This window comes from Ambystoma mexicanum, chromosome 12 (assembly GCF_040938575.1).
Source record: "Ambystoma mexicanum isolate Mex_15411 chromosome 12, UKY_AmexF1_1, whole genome shotgun sequence".
Taxonomy (NCBI): Eukaryota; Metazoa; Chordata; class Amphibia; order Caudata; family Ambystomatidae; genus Ambystoma; species Ambystoma mexicanum.
In genome coordinates this window covers 935,140,121-935,157,181 of record NC_090936.1, presented here as the reverse complement: position 1 = coordinate 935,157,181, position 17,061 = coordinate 935,140,121, and the positions used below count along the sequence as shown (strand labels likewise).

Below are 17,061 nucleotides of genomic sequence, written 5' to 3'. Positions count from 1 at the left end.
AGCATCCTGAATCACCTGCAAAGGAAGGGAACAAGAGAACAGAAGCAGGAAAAGGCTCACCTGCTAAATCTGCATCCCAGAGACATTTCGCCGACAATCCTGAAAAGGAAGGCATTTATTTTTAAAAGCACATCGCATCGATCGCTGCAGCGCCGCATTCTACTCACCTTTACAGGGCGCCTCCATGTTCAGCAGCGACCATCCGGATTCGCAGTCGCGCCCCTGCGCCTAGGGAGAAAAAGACAAGAACAAAGGTGAGAAAAAGAAGGGAAAAGGGAAGCTAAAACTCCATGTCAAGACTTACCTGTTGGGTCATTCCCTTTTCATTTCGGGTCCGCGCCGCATCCAGGCATTTTCGGACCCCGGCCCCTAAGGGGAAAAAAGACATCAGCGTTAATGAGTGAATGAAAAGACATTACCAAAACACTCATTAAAGACTTACCTGATTTCCACAAGGATTTCACCGCTCACCTCAGGTCGGTGCCTGTTCCCCGGCATTCCGTACCCCGGCCCCTATGGGGAAAAAGACACTAGCATTGGGACATTAATGCATGGACACAAGGGGAACCACTTATAGAAAAACTTACCTGGAAGCCAAGCAAGTTTGGTTCTCACCCATCCGAAAATCCAGTGACGTAACTGGATACCAACGCGCCCCTTCATCAGAAGCAGGATGGAGAGCTCGTCCTTCCAGACCCTAAGGTGAGACGCTACGGGGAAGCACAGAAGGGTTTTGAGGAGGGTGAGAGGGGGAAGTGGGAGGCCGATTGCATTACCCCGCAAACAGTTAACCCCCTATTCTCACCTACAGAAGGATACTTCTGCGAGTCAGACAAGCCAGATCTGGGGCCCGGTCCAGTCCGTCTTCCGAATCCTGCGCATCACCTTAGACGAGGTCACAGCAGCGCGAACCAGGCCAGCGCCCCCGTGGGAGTCAGGTGAGCGTTACACCTGGAAAACTTAGAAAGAAAACCACAGCTTTTAAAATGTTTTATTTATGTTTGCGGTAGCTTCAGCTTGGAGCCCTGAAGCTACCGCAAACCTAAAAACAACGTTGTTGTATTTAAAAACGCTGTTTGTTTTTTTCTAAGTTTCTCGCGCTCCTCCGAGCCGGAGGACCCCGAGAAACTTAGAAAGAAAAACCACAACATTTTTGAAACACAACCGCGTTGTTTCTGCCTGCCGTGGCTATATCACTTTGGGTCTCTGGGGCCAAGCCAAGGCACGCGGTTGTGTTTCCATGCCGTGGTGTTTCTGCCTGCAGCAGCTTTCACTTTGGGTCTCTCGGGCTCGTGGGAGCCTGGGAGACCCAAAGTGAAAGCTGCTGCAGGCAGAAACACAATGCGGGTGTGTTTTGAAATGCTGCAGTGCTTCTCACACTGCGGCAGCTTTCGCTTGGAGTCACCTGGGATCCCCCAACCCTCAGGGAGTCCAGGAGACTCAAAGCGAAAGCTGCCGCAGTGAGAAATACAACGTTGTATTTGTAAATGCTGCAGTGTTTACAAATACAACAACGCTTGGAGTCTCCTGGACTCCCTCAGGGTTGGGGGAGCCCAGGAGACTCCACGCGAAAGCCGCCGCAGTCAGAATAACAATGTTGTTGTATTTATGATTTCTGTGGTTTTCCAACCATGGCAATCGCAAATACAACAAGGTTGTATTTTTAATTGACGCGCCTCGGCTTTTTGCCTTCATTTTACGTTTTCTGTGCTTCCCTGGGCTTGGGGAGCACTGAAAACGTAAAATGAAAGTGAAGGCAGCCTCCTCAGCTCTGCTCTGGCTGCAGTAAGCAAAAGCTCCCAGTAGGGGGCTTTTGCTGTTTGTTTAGTGCTGCCAGGGCAGAGCTGAGGAGGTTGCCTGAAATGGCATAATGGATGCTCCCATGTATAAACGCTTTGAGCCTCGTTTGCTCAAAGTGTTTACATAGGAACTCTCATTCAAAATATGTTTAAACTATGTTTTAAACTATTGCCCATCGTTTTAGCCAATAATATTTCTGAGCGCTCTATTCCTTTAAAGGTCACGCCACCCCTGACTCCTTGGTAGTCACTACCACCCAGAAACTGGCAGGAGTACCCCTTGCTATGGGGCAGGCACCTCTGGATAAGGAATCCAAGAGGTTGTACGCCCTAGGTAAGCGTGTTACCTCGGCAGCTGGTTACACCACACGCATAGCGAATAACAGCACGCTGCTGGTCAGTTATGCAGAGACACCATGGAACCTTGTACAAGAAGGTCTCCAGGAGGTTCCTGAACCCGTTGGGTCCAGGCTTCTCACCATCGTGACTGAGGGCAGGCAGGTGAATCAGAATATAATCAAGAACACTCTGGACACTGCTGAGACAGCAGGCAGTTCTCTGGCCCAGGGCACTCTACTCGCTTTGCTTCGTAACTCGGTGTTCAAGCCAGAAACACAGGCCGCTCTAATCAACAAACCCATAGAAGAGACCAATCTCTTCAGGAAAGCGGTTGACGATGCCCTGGAGACGGCCAAGAAAGAGCATGAGTCTTAAGTTCTTGAAACAAATAACTCGGAAACCTCCCCCCCATAGGGGAGGTGGTTCTCGTTGGTCGTTTCGGGGGCAGTCCCGTGCAAGTCAGAACAACTACAGAGGTAGAGGCCCCAATCCCAGAGGAGCTGCAGCTTCTGGTCAGATATGACCAACAGATCCAGGTCCCCTCCCATGTCACCCCGGTCGGGGGGCATTAAACATCTTTCCTCACGGGAGGGGATAACTTCAGACCAGTGCGTCATAAAAACGGTTGCCCACGGGTTCTGCGTGGAATTCATCTGACCACCACAATTCAGACTGCCACGCTCACAGCGCCTCTCACCGGACCATCTGCAGATCCGATTCAAGAGGTGGAAGCGCTCATAGAAGCCATCCCTATTCTTCAGGTGAACAAGGGTATTTATTCAGTATACTTCCTTGTACCCAAAAAGGACCTCACCATGTGCCCTGTTCTAGACCTGCGCCCAGCAAACACATTTATAAAACCTCAAAAGTTTTGTATGGTAGCGCTACAGGAGGTGATCCCACTGTTGAAATAGACAGGCTACCAGAATTGCTGCCACATTATAGGTCTGTGGTTGCGTGCATACCCCCCCCCCCCCTCCACCAGAAAAGGCAGTACTGATGCGCTGGAATTAGCAGCGTTGACACAATGCCAGTGTTTCTGGCAGAAATGTGCAGGAAACGCTGATACAGCCACCAAAACTGCCAGATTCACTGGTGCCTGAAATGGCGTCATAGCAGGAACAGGAAGCTTTGCCAGCTGCCATTTTGAAAACTTCAATCCACTTTAAATCCCCCACTTCTGCTGCCATCTGAGAGTGCAGACAAGCTAGGAAGTGGTAAATCTCATATCCCGTAGGTCTGGCTTTGCGATCCACGGTTCACGGAGACGGAGTTGACTGCCCTTACCGAAAATGTGGTGGCGAAAGCAGCAGCCCTCTTTACCAGCCGGAGGAGGAAGACTGCCAACAAGGTGACCGCTGTGGGGACCGTTCCACGCATGCCGTGTGACTGCCACAAGTGCTGAGACGACTTGCGGCTGAGGGTTTGTGACATCCTGGCCACCCATAGGAGGGAATCTGCTGCCACAGGAGCACAGATGGTGGTGCAACTGACACTGATGCCCTAGTAGGGGACGTGCAACTCCATCTTGCACTTGGAGGGCATTGAGGGAATCGGGGCAGCAGAGGCCAGAGATGGGACCCAAGGCGATTGTAGTAAGTACCACAAACCCCATGTAAATACCAAGTTTGAGTCCAAATGAATGCACTCCCAGGCTGAGAAACACTAAATGGGCAAGGCAACAGGTCCAACACGTGTCAGTCAGAGCAAATGAGCCAATTGCATACATGCCATAGTTGCAGCCAGATGTAGCCATGCACAAGCCCTGTTGCCAAAATGCACTGCCCTACGCATGGACACAGGATGAGCACCCATTTGTACCAAGGGAGAACAGGACAGGAATCATAGGCCCACTGCACACACAAGAAGCCACCTTCGCAGACCAACAGTCAATGTGCACTCTTACAACCCACATGTAGAAGCACACATCGGAGCCAACAGACAAAATAAACAGCATGACGAGAACAGGACACACACAATGTAGCATGTGTTTAATGCAAGCCCGCAGATGTGACTCCCAGAAGACTAACACCATGCTCATCTCACCCCAACAGGTACATCCTCTGATAATGTTGCTGGACCATCATCTTGCTCAGCACGTGCGGCCAGACCTGGCAAGGCCACACCACTGCCAACTCCTGCGCCAGCACGGTCCCCACCAGCACTGCTGCCTCCTGCGCCAGCACTGCCTCTTTCCGCCAGCACCACATGCTCCTGTGCCACCACCACTGCCAGTTGTGCCACTGCCAACTTGCACAAAAACTACACCCTTGGCAAGTGGCCCCACCGTCCTTCCTGTGCTCTCCACACCTCCATGGGCACCTCAGCCATCATGCCAATGTGGCTGGTACAGCACATCGGCGGAGGATGACCACACCCACTACCCCATCGTTCAGCCCAGCAGCATAGCACAGCCCCCCTCCTCCACCCATGCCAAACATCTGTGACATGGATGTGCGGCTCTGTGCAATAGAGGACCCGCACGGTGCAATGAAAGAATTGGCCAAGTAGCTGCTCATTCAGCTGTGGCTGCTGCAGGAGTGTATACAGGCCAGCATCTGCAGGAGCTCATGGGCACGGGGATGTACCTTCACTGCCCTAGTCATGCTGGTCTAAAGGGTGCTCAAGGGGAATGAGGGTATATCATCCATGGCGAAGTCCCTCTCCGACACCCTGCAGGTCACCTTAGAGCACTTTGGGGGAGCCCCCGGGGTCTGACCCTCCCTAAACCATCACCACCCCTGGGAGCTCAAAGCATGGTAGCCCAAGGTGCTGCTCCCAGTGTATTTCCTCTCCACCTGGGCCATCTAAGGGACCTGTGACTACGAGGCAGAGAAAATGACTCTTGGTCTGACACTATTATGTTTGACTTTGTGATTTTGGGGTGTGTGGAGAGGGGGAGTGTGTGTGGGTGGACAGTGTGTGTGGGGCGGGATGGGGGCATGGGGTGTTTGTGGAGTATGAGGGGTGTACAGGGTGTTGATTTAGAATATAATTTCAATTCATAATAGTTTACACTTCAAGCAATGAATGGACATTCCTTATTTTGGTGCAAGTATTTGTGTGTGCACACCATATGCATTAAAGTGCAAGGTCAAGTGCAGAGAGAAAGAGGTATTCTGAAAAAGTTACAGCTGGCGGTGGCGCCTCCCCCTCCACCCCGCCTCCCTCCCTCCTTCCTCCGACGCAGATATTATGCAACACTGCACAGGCCAGGACTATCTGCCCCACCATTTCTGGCCTGTACATGAGCGCAACCCCAGACCGTTGTAGGCATCTGAAATGTGCCTTCAAGAGTCAGATGGTCAGCTCGATGGTCGCCGTGGTCCTCACATGCCTCCTGTTGTATGCCATTTCCTCCTGTGTCTGGGGATACCTCAGAGGGGCATTAGCCATGGAAGCAGCGGGTATCCTGAGTTGCATGCAAGGGGTAACAACACAAGGTTAGCTTTATTTTGCATGAATTTATCTATTTATTTTAATTCTTCTAATGCACCACACAAACCTGTAGGCCTCGGGGCGCACAAATGAAACACTAGACATATGGACACACAGACCGAAGGCGGGTCAGAGGGTAGGATAAGCTCAGCAAATGAAGGAAACTAGCCTGGTGCTAGATGAAAGAGAGGAGTCTTGGCCTTTGTTTTCTTTTTTATTATCATTTAGACGTTGAGGGCTTTAATCGTTCTCATGTCAGGTAGGAAGGCATTCCAGGTTGAGGGGGCCAGAACATCAATGATGTCCTGATGTTGATCCTGCTCCCAATGTCATCCTGGATAAGGGTCAGGAAATCATGAATGCCCTCCCTGTTTAAGAGGTACAGGGTATGTATCTGGCTGTCTGTGAGGGCTCAGGGTATGCCCCGTGTGCGAGGGATCACAGCACGCCTTGCCAACTGCATCACCTGTATCCCCATCTTCCCTCTCCTCCTTAGATCCCTGGCCTCCCGTCGCCACTAGCTGCACATCGGCATGCATCGCTTCCAGGTCCATGGTAGCGACAATTTGCGTTGGGAAGTGTTCTTGGGATGTGTGTCCCTTTTAGTATTGTTCCTGTGTACATTGGGTGCACCTGGTTGGATTGGGTTCACCTGTGGCCTTAATTCCTTAATCTGGGTCCATTTACTGGCAGCTCTGAGGGGGTGTTGGATATACCAGTAATACCGTCAAAATTCTGCCTCTATCCCTGGCAGATCAATGCTCATAATGTGCCGGTGATACTATTGCGCCAGTATTACTGGTACAGGTTTCCGGCATTGCCAGTATTTCCATTACCTGTATTACGGGTGCCAGTAATTATGACAACAGAGTTCTGTGAAACCCATACCTGTCCGTTAAAAGTGGCGGTAACCATTATTACCGTCACTTTTACTGTATACCAGAAATCTCGTAATGACCCCCATTGTCCTGTTCAGCAAGGCTATAGATGATGCCCTCGGAACAGCCAAAAATGAAAACGAGACACTTAAAAGCCTGGGGCAGATTGCAAATAAACCCTTCCTCCAAAGAGGGTAATTTGACAACTCCTTTCATGGACAAGGATACACAAGATCCTCAGCCCAGTCAACCTACACATCAGGGGCGTGCTCCAGCTCTTGGTGCACAAATCAAGGACACCAGATTGGCAACTGTCATTTCAGAAGACCATTCAGGCGAGGGCATAGCAGGGGTAGTGGCCAAACCGCCAGGTGTTTGGCTACTCCCAACAAACAATTTCTGCTTCAGGTCCCCTCCCAAATCACCCCAGTAGGGGGTCACTTAACACTGTTCAGCGACGTATGCGAGGGGATCACATCAGACAAAGTGGGTATTGTCAACTGTGAAAAATGGCTACTGCATGGAATTTGTACAACTACCTTGCGATCATCCGCCAAGTTACAGAAAGATGTCTCTTGAACACTAACAGATTCTCCAAGCAGAGATGGATGCTCTCTTGCAAAAAGGAGCCAAAGAGCTCATCCCTCCGTCAGAGGTAAACAAGGGTATTTATTCTGTATACTTCCTTGATCCAAAGAAAGACCTGACCAAACGTCCAGTACTCTATCCAAGTCCGGCAAAGACATGTCAAACCTCAGAGGTTCAGAATCCCAACATTGTAGGAAGTCCTAAATAACCAATCATATCATATATATCATTTATTTGCTCAAAAGGGGGAGACTACATGGCAGCACTGGATATGAAAGATGTATACTTGTTGCCAGCTGACAGATCGAACCTAAGATTCAAAGTGGGGTCCACACACCACCAATTCAAAGTACTCCCCTTTGGAATTGCGTCAACCCCTCAGGTCTTTACAAGGGTGCTAGCAGTAGTAGCAGCACACCTACGCAGACGATCAATCCCAAGTGTACCCTTATCTGGATGACTAGCTCATAACAGGAGACATACCACAAATATGTCAACAGCATACGAAGAAGACAATAGAACTTTTGCATCAGCCAATGCTTTCTATCAACGAGAAAGTCGTGCCTGGTTCCCAGTCAGGTGAAACAATATCTACGGGCAGTAAATCAAACAGAAGACACTTTAGTCTTCTCCTCGAATGAGATGGTCCAAAACATTCTTGTATAAATCAAAGGTTATACAGTCGGCCATCAGATAAGTCAGCAAGGCAATGCACCTTCTTGGTATGATGGCATTATGCATCTTCATTGTGCCACATGCAAGGCTACACATACGTCCAATACAGGAATGGTTAGCGAAACAATGATTGCAGGTGCAAGGGAATTGAGATGATGTGGTGGTGATTTCGCAGACTGTGGCGTTGGTGCGTCAATGGTGGACAAAGTAGAACTTGATAAAATGCAAGCCCTTTGTCAACACACGTCACAATCACAAGACTCATCACTTTCAGGTTGGGGAGAGCATTTCCTCCACCATACAGTGCACGGCATCTGGACACAAACACTTGCACGAAAACACATCAATGTTCTAGAGTTGCTAGCAGTGTACAAGGCACTACAAGCTTTCTAGCAGGGAAGAATGTACTTGTTCTCAGACAGCTCAAACACCCATGTTTTACATTAACTAACAAGGCGGGACACAATCTCTAAATATGTCCAGACTAGCTCCGGAAATCTGGAAAAGGAGCATTGAGGGACAACTAAGTGGGAACATAGATTAACGCTCGGAACACGAGTGGAGCTATATTCAGACATTGTAAACTACATTTTCTCACAATTTGATAATCTAGACCTAGATCGGTTTACCACAGAAGAAAACGCAAAATGGCACACTTGCACCTCCAGGTTCCTGCAGAAGGGTTCAAGGGTGACACACTGTGGATCATTTGGTCGGGGATATTTGCATACATTTTTCCTCAGACACCACTCTTGAACAGAGTAATCCACAAATGCAGCAGCAGCACTTGTTATTGACCCTAGTTGCTCCAATGCGGGCATGTCAAGCATGGTACTTCTACCTACTCTAGATGTCCATTTGCCCACCAGTGAAGCTAACCTGCCCTAAAACATGCAACAGAATCAAGGGTCAACCATTCATCCACATCCTCCGACAACTTTGCTCCTGAGGTCATATAGTTTGGCCATCTTAATTTACCTAGCAGATGGATATTTTAAAAGCACATAAACCAAACACTAGACACTGCTACTTTAACAAATGGAAAACATTTGTAGTATGGTGTAGAAAGCCAAATGTAAAACCAATTGACTGTTCACCATATGACATAGTACACTATCTACTTCACTTGTTGGACTTCGGTCTGGCCTTTAATTGCTTAAGTCAATTTAGCTGCACTTTCTTTTTTTTTTAAAATGTTCAAGAGAACATGTATGAACAATTCAAACGTATTACCATAATATTAGAACAATATCAATAATTACATTTCTATATATTTTTGTTTACCCCTACATCCCTCCCCCACCGTTCTCCCCTAATTTCCCCAATGTATACCCCTTTTCATTTTGAAATGTGAAGTCTTTGTTTTAACTCCTCCGTCCTCTCCCACTAATCATTTAAAACATTTTATTGGGAGAAACTACAATTGAACGGATCAGAAGAGGTAATTAAACAATCAATAGAGAGATTGAAATGGGAGGGAGAAAAAAAGAAAATTCATGAATACAAATCATTGAAAACATCCCATATGGCACCATATTTATTCATTTTTTAATCCTGATACGTTACTTTCTCTCTGCTTGAAAGGATAGAGAGGTCAAGTAATCAGTCATAAAATGGTCTAGTATCGCTTTTCCAGAATTTTAAAATTTGATTCTTAGCAATCCTCAGCGCTCTGTATGTCCAAAAGAGTAAATCAGCAGATACCTGAAGATCCACGGGAAACAACCCCAGCACACACATCAATGGAGTATGAGGGAGCGAAGTATTCAGCACAAGGTCTATCCGCTGAATGATAGCCTCCCAAAAATCAGCAATCTTTGGCCATGACCAAAACATGTGTAAACCCATTCCAACATCTGATTTGCAATTCCAGCAAGTATCCTCATGAGTAAAATTACAGCGGTTCTTCTTTGAAGGGGACCAATACATGCAATGTCACCCGCTGTTGAGTGTATCTAAAATCTAAATCTATTTTATATCTACATGGTCCTGCGCAAATGCAGTTCCAGTCCCCATCTGAGAGATCAAAACCTAAATCTGAACTCCACATCCCCCTACAACATTCAGATGCTATATTAACTTCTTTTGGTGCAAGGAGCTTATACAAGACCGAGTCCAAAAGCGGTTCAAACTTAGACAAATGCAATATAGGAGGGGACCCCATGTAAAGAAGCGTTCAATGGAGTGAATCATTTTTCGAAAATCCTACATAGTACTCGATACCGGTGTAGGTCACACAATTGCAGCTTATATTTGAATCCCAAGAACTCAAAATTAAGCATAGATGTCCATCAAAAATGTGCCCAATTTTCTAGCTACCCAATGACTGCCAGGAGGGCCATTATAAGCAGCGATTATTAAATTGAATCGCTGAGTTTCCCCTGATGGATTCCTAGCACAGAATGTATTTTAACCCTGAGGTTTCACAATTTTTCTTGCAATCTTTTCCAGATGTGCCGAACAAAAGGAGGGTTTTTATCAGTATTTAATTTCTTGCCCATACTGAGGAGGCAATCCAGGGGGACTGGATAAACAGTGGATTTCTCTATTCCAGCCCAATTTGGGGAAGTAGCTATGTCATGCCCTAGCCAGAAGTGTAATGTGCGAAGGGAAAAAGCTCTGTGATATAAAGCAATATTAGGAAAGCCAAATCCTCCCAAGATACCGGTTTCATGAGTATATCTCTAGGAATCCTATATCTGCTCTCCTCTGCCCATAGAAAATACTGAAAGACTTTATCAATGTCGCAAATTACGTTTTTTGTTAACGGGAGTGGGAGCATACTGAAAATGTAAAGCAGCTTTGGTAGCAGTAATTTAATAAAATTGATTTTGCCCCACAACTTTGGGTTTAGCCTACTCCATTTCAGACACAATATGGCTATTTCTGCAAGTTTAGCACCGATATTAAAAGTTAACAGGGTATTTACCTGCCTGGAGACTTGTATTCCAGGTATTTAAATCCATTATATGCCAACACATCCGGTTCGACTCCCAGAAGATTTCTATGACATGCAGGCGATATAGGGAAAATCAAAGTCTTGGAAACATCAACTTTATAATTGGACACATGGCCGAATGCCTACAGAGCTGTTAAAAATTCCTTGAACAATCGCTCTGGGTAAGAAAGCAAAACTAGACTACCTGCATACAGTGGGACCTTGGAGACGCAGTCACCCAACAAAATTAGTTTAATATTTCCTCTAATAGAGATGACAAGTGGCTCAATAAAAAGATCGAAGGAAAGAGGGGACAAGGGACAACCCTGTTGAGTACCACAATAAATTGGAAACCATTCACTGAAACCCTTGCTTCAGCATCCCTATATAATGCCTTTAAAAGGTCTTAATATTTGAGATCTACAATTAACTTTAATCAATAATTGTTGAAGAAAAGACCAGCTTACCCTATCAAATGCCTTTTCTGTATCATTACTTACTGCAGCGTAAGGGTCCGGAGAGCCACATTTTAAATGAACCGCACCCAACAGTTCTCTTTAATTATCAAAACTATTTCTGCCAAAGATGCTTCAACCCCTTGGAGTGGTGGGACCAATCAATCTCGACATCTGCTTGGTGCCCTGCAAACAAGCCTTCTCAGAAGTGTCCCTGGGCCCTCCAGTGGACTGACCAGCTTGTACCTTGGCACTTGTGATGGAGAATAGCATAGAGTTTGGGCTCGAGCTTTGTGGAAATCCTAGTTCACACTGCAAAGTAACTTCTTGCCCTATTTCATTATCCAAGCTGTTTTGGGCCACGAGAGAGAAGCGTGCGTCAGTCCGCAAGACTTGGGTGCCTCTGCGTCACTGGTCGACAGTGGCGGTCGCTGCTGGTGACTTTCCCACCTTTCTAGACCAGCTGCATAATTGCCTTCTTTGACCTACAATCGTGACGAGGGATCCAGCTCCAGTTGTAAACCGGTCCCTCACAATCTGGTATGCAGTGAATTTAAACGAATAGAAAATAACAAACATTTATATCTAAACATTTATAAGACATACCTAATTTCTAAAAAATATATATATGGGGTGGGTTTTTTAGTCCATCGAAACCCATTCCATCAAATGCCATACCATCGAATTATAGGCATTGAAATGCCTTTCCATTGACTAATTTGATGGTATAATTGCAACTGGGGTTAGGGGTTTAGTGGTTGGGGGCGCGAGGGGTTAGATTAGGGGTTAGGATTAGGGTTAAGGGTTAGGGTTAGATTAAGGGTTACGTTGGAGTTAGATTAAGGGTTACATTAGGGTTAGTGGTGGTTTGGGGCGCCTGAGGGGACTCCCCCACCCTCCCTACCCCCAATATACAAAAAAAGATTAAAACGTAACAAGGAGCTGGCCAGTGCCGAAATTTCAGAACTGGACAGGTCCATGTAACATTTCAACGTTAGCAATAAATGCATTGAAATGCTACCTTTTACATGTAAAAGTGCATTACATGTAAAAGTCCGACTCACATTGACTATAGGGCCGCTATCGCCACCCAATAATACATGAAATAGATGTGAGGAGAGCCCAAGCTAAGGGGCCATCCTGTGGGGTGTTGTCATGCCCCCCGTTAATCTGCTATTATTCCAGTGTTTCTACATTTTTTAGACTTTTTTTTTTCTTTTTTCCTCCTTATGTTTGTGCAGAGCAGAAATTGGAATCCGCCCCAAACCACAGTTAGTGCAAATTGAAACCATCCCTGGGACAACACATCTCCCTCCTCTACCAAGTCAACCCCACTCTTCTTCTGGTTCAATTGATGCTGCACCTGCAGCTTGCATCCCAATCTTACAATTCGAAGAAGGGCTGCCTGTTTTGAATTGTGAATCCTTGTGATGTTGCAGCTATTAAATGAAAAAAGTTTGTGTGCCATTGTCCTGTATCCCAGGCGAATAATAGTCAATCATCCTAGTAGCCAGCGTTGACATGGATTAAGGGAACACCTCATTATCCCTCTGACTGTACAAGAATGTCAAGATACAGGTGCATTCGTTTTTTATTTCAGACATTTTGTTATGCCAAATAGGTTTTTTTATATGATTTTTGACTTAAACTTTTCAGAAAAGAAAAATGTCTTTCAAATGAATGACTTCAGGATTTATTTGCTTTTATAGGTGTGCGTCGGAGCACCAGCCTAGATGTTCCTTCCAAAGAAACGGATTTCGCAAAATGTGTGGATTTAAAAATGATGGATGCATATGGGAGAAGTAGCTTGGGTGATATGTTTTCACCAGTCAGAGACGGTAAGGTTACACCATAATTTTTAAATTTGTTTTTCAGCCTCAGAACAGTTTTTTTTGTATTTGCACAAAATCTTTGTAATATATTTAGGTATAGGAAAACCTCAGCTGCAGGATGGGCATTATTATGTAGCAAATTCATTTCTGATGCTTGTATATCTAGAGGTAATCGCAGAGTATTGCATCTTTTTTTCGAAGATCAGAAGGGACGTCGACATGGGCGTGACAGTAACACTATCCCGAACATGACTGGTAGTGTACCCAAAATTTCTCACATGTCGAGGTCCCACCAGGTTGTTTTTTTCCACCAATCTAGTTGGTTGCTTATGCAGAGCCCGTAAGAGTTTATATTGCTTTATCTATTCCCATGGCCTATGGTTGTTTAGTCAACCTTCTCGATGGCTGTATCGTGGGTTTCCTGCCGCTGATGACTGCATCTACAACTGCTTGGCGACTGTTGACCGTGTGGCCTCGGCCTTCAGGCCTGGCCTTTACAGTAGCACACAACCCCCTAACGCCTGTTCGACTGGGTCGTCGAAGAAGTCCTCAACGCCCATAGGGCTGCCGAAAACTTTACCTTATGAACCTCGCGGTTTGGCATCCTCCCCGCAACCGCACCTGTGGCATGCGAATGGGCATAAAACTTCTTCTGGAATGGACGGTGCTCTTAAAAGTCCGCTGCCGTCCAAAGGCGCTCAAACGTCGAAGGACTCAGTGGTGTTGCTGACAATACAGCTTCCGAAGCTTTGCGAGAAGCTTTCGGATAACCTTTCAGCAGCCAGGGACTAGAAAGGCACCCCCTCTCCCCGAGAGGACTATTATGAGGCTCTCCAGCTTCTTTCTAAGGCCTTACATAAGGGTTCACACCTTTCTAGGCAGCCCTCCCACCTCCCTGACATTTCAGCTTCCTCAGAATGGACTAGGGAGAGGTATGGCTAAGATGGTTTTCATCGACTTTTCAGACCAGTATGACAGAGCCTTGAAGAGACCCAGGGAAGTGGACTCTTGCACCATCCCCTTCAAATTTCAGAAGCCCCCCCACCGCCACCCAAGTGCCCAGTTTTCCTCTTTGTAGGAACCACAGGGACACCGCGATATCATCTTTGGGGACGACCCCGATGACCTGATCCAGGAGGTTTCTTATGGAGGGTTTAACCTTTATGATCAGGACCAATCTATCAAGATCCAGACTGGGATCAGGCGGAGGTCCAGGGCTCGTGGCACACACTGCCACATACCACTGACCCAGCCGTCATCTGTATGGATCCCCCTACTACATAAAGATGTGTCGCCAGTTGAGGACCAAATGCTGTTCCACTCCCTCTTAGAGAGCAGCTGACCATTTCAAGATTGCTACGCACGAAGTTGCTTGACTCTGACTTTGTGGAGGACATCCTCAAGGAAAAGACTGGTTAGCCAAGCCAATCCCTTAGTAAACTCTGTTAAAAGGCACCTGGCTCCTCCTTTACTGTCCCAGTCTCTTACACAGGCAGTTAATACCCAGTTGGAAAAATAGTTTCGCCCAACCCCCTCTACATTGGGTGTCTCGCCACAATGGACTCCTTGATAGTAACAACCACTAGCAAGAGGGCAGGGGTACCACTGTCCTCGGCAGAATACCCTCCAGACGAGGACTGCAAGAAATTTTACGCCCTTGGGAAGCGTGTCACTGCTTCTGCGGCCTGCTCCACGAGAATTGCCAACACCGCTCTCCTTGCTAGCTAAAGTGATGTTCAGTTGGGCCTAGTACGGGATGGTCTTCAGGAAGTTGGCAGCCATCTTCAGATTTTTACTGCATGTTCAAGTGTTGGGAGTCCTCGCGTTTTGCACCGTCGAATTTTTCTTCGTTTTTGAGTTTATTCAATAACATTTACAATTTCTGTCTTATAGAGCCTGTGTGCTCTTTTCGTGCTTTTGACCGCCAAGCGGGGATCCGCTTGTCGGCAACTTTCGTCGCCCCCTCAAGAATAGTCAAGTTTTCATAGAAGATTCTGGAAGGCCATCTGGCCTACACCGCATGCCCGGACCATGTCGGGAAGAGGAGCGCGACAGAGGTTCTTTCTTCAAGCTCTGCTCCAGCTGTGGCCTAAGGAATGTGTTTGAGGAGGACAAACACTCCCAGTGACTCTGGGCCTCATTACAAGTTCAGCGGTAGCCTTGCTGGTAAAACCGGCAGGCTGCTGCCGAACTTGCGAATTTTTCCGGCACCTCGCGATGGAGAAATACAGGGCCATTACAGCTCTGGCGGACCCTGTATTTCTCCATTGCCAGGCGCTGGAATGTATTACTCCCCATTCCCATTTAAGTCCCATAGGACTCAATGGGGAGGACGGTAGCACCGGCACCATTCAGAGTGCTACCGTCAGTGTCTGCGAGCGGGTGCCGGTCCGCCCGTCAGGTCAGACCTGGCTGGCCGATGGGCACCTGCTTGCAGAAATCGTATTTTACTGGTCCGGTAACAGTACCGACAAGCGTACTGTTATCGGACCTGCAACTGGTAATGATGCCCTCTCTCCATCTGGACCATTAGGAGACAGATTGTGAGATTTGCCTGGGATTCACCAAACGCACCATCAAGGATCGGCACAGCAGATTGGCGGCGTGGCTCAACGCCAAGGCCTCTACCCCGGGTGGCAAAGAGGGGCATCCCTCACCCAGGACCGGCTGGTCCGAGGAGCAGGTTCATAAGTCCTTTTGAGGTCACCCCATCCGTGGGGGGACCGAGACAAGGCCAAGCACTGCGAGTCTGTTTCCGTCGGGGCCGCCACGCAAGCGGGTCATGCGACGAGCAGGGCGCATTCAACATCACCATATGCTTCCATCTCAAGCCATCGATCCAGCTCCTCCTCGAAAATGAAGTCTGCTAACCCCAGGAAGCTGCAGGAGAAGCTGGAGAAGGCGAAGGCACTGAGAAAGGTGACCGACCTGCCTCTGATGGCTCAGTGGTCCAGAAGAAGTTGTCCTAGTCAATCGAGCTGGTGGTGGCCTCCCTCTCGGTGGCGAGGGGCTGACACGGTCCAGGGGACCACAGTTACTCCCAGAGTGGCCATTCCTCCAACCGGCTGTGACATCGGGCCCCCACCCATGCACCCCGGTGGGAGGGCGGCAGGCGGGTTTCGTCAGTAAGTGGAAGATCCTCTCCACCAACAGATGGGTGCTGGACGATCTCGCCCACGGACACTCTGGAGTTCCAGCAGAAGTGTCCGTGGATACCATCGGTGGCCCGGCAGGAGCAGCACATCCCTCTGCTCCTGCAGGAAGTATGGGCCATGCTAAGAAAAGGGGCGATAGAGCGCGTTCCAAAGTGACTACAGGGTGCCAGAGTTCACTCCAGATACCACTTAGTAAGAAAGAAGACTAAACAAGTTCAAGTCCCAAAAATTCAGGATGGTCACGTTGCAACAGGAAGGGGGACTTCTAAAGTTGCTGGATCTGGAGGGCGCTTACTTCCACGTCCCCATTCACAAGAAGCATCGCCTGTACCTGCGCTTTGTCGTACAGGGAAAGTACTACCAATTCAAGGCACTTCCCTTCGCACTGAAGTCAGCCCCCAGGGTGTTTACGAAGTGCCTGGCACCAGTGGGTCCCATCTACATCTGCAGGGGATTCATGTGTACCCGTACCTCGATGACTGGCTCATCCGGGACAAGTCAAGGGAAATCGCTGTTGACCACACGAGCAGGACCGTCTGTCTGCTGACTGATCTGGGATTCTCTGTGAATTATCCAAAGTCCTGCTTGATTCCATTGCAAGACGACCTGTTCCTGGGGGCCAGGCTCAACAGTCTCCTGCCTGGCGGCCCCCTTGGCAGAAAGGATTGCGGCCATTCCTTGGCACCCGGTGAATCAAGGTGTCCGGAAAGCTTCACAGACAGGATTGTTCTCGACAAGGAGTTCCGTTGAGTGATAAGGTTGTGTGGCATGCGCTCCAACATCGCTGGGGGCACAGACTTCCAGAGCCCCCCGGTACCAGGAGACGGTCACCACGGACGCTTCTTTGGAGGGCTCGGGATCCCACACCAGAGGCCTGTGGCTACTGGAGGAGAGGGATCTCCACATCAATGTCCTGGAACTGCGGGCAGTGTTCTGGGCCCTCAAGTCGTTCCTTCCGTCACTC

At 48.0% G+C, this 17,061-nt stretch overlaps 1 protein-coding gene across 1 annotated transcript in view; it reads left to right on the top strand.

Annotated features, from left to right (window-relative positions):
- The window catches only part of NEDD1 (NEDD1 gamma-tubulin ring complex targeting factor), a 551,712-nt gene that overhangs the window by 184,287 nt on the left and 350,364 nt on the right, over positions 1-17,061 (top strand). Inside the window, exon 9 of the mRNA XM_069629423.1 lies at positions 12,820-12,948. Coding sequence (XP_069485524.1) covers positions 12,820-12,948 — 129 coding nt within the window. The remainder of the gene's footprint in view (positions 1-12,819; positions 12,949-17,061) is intronic.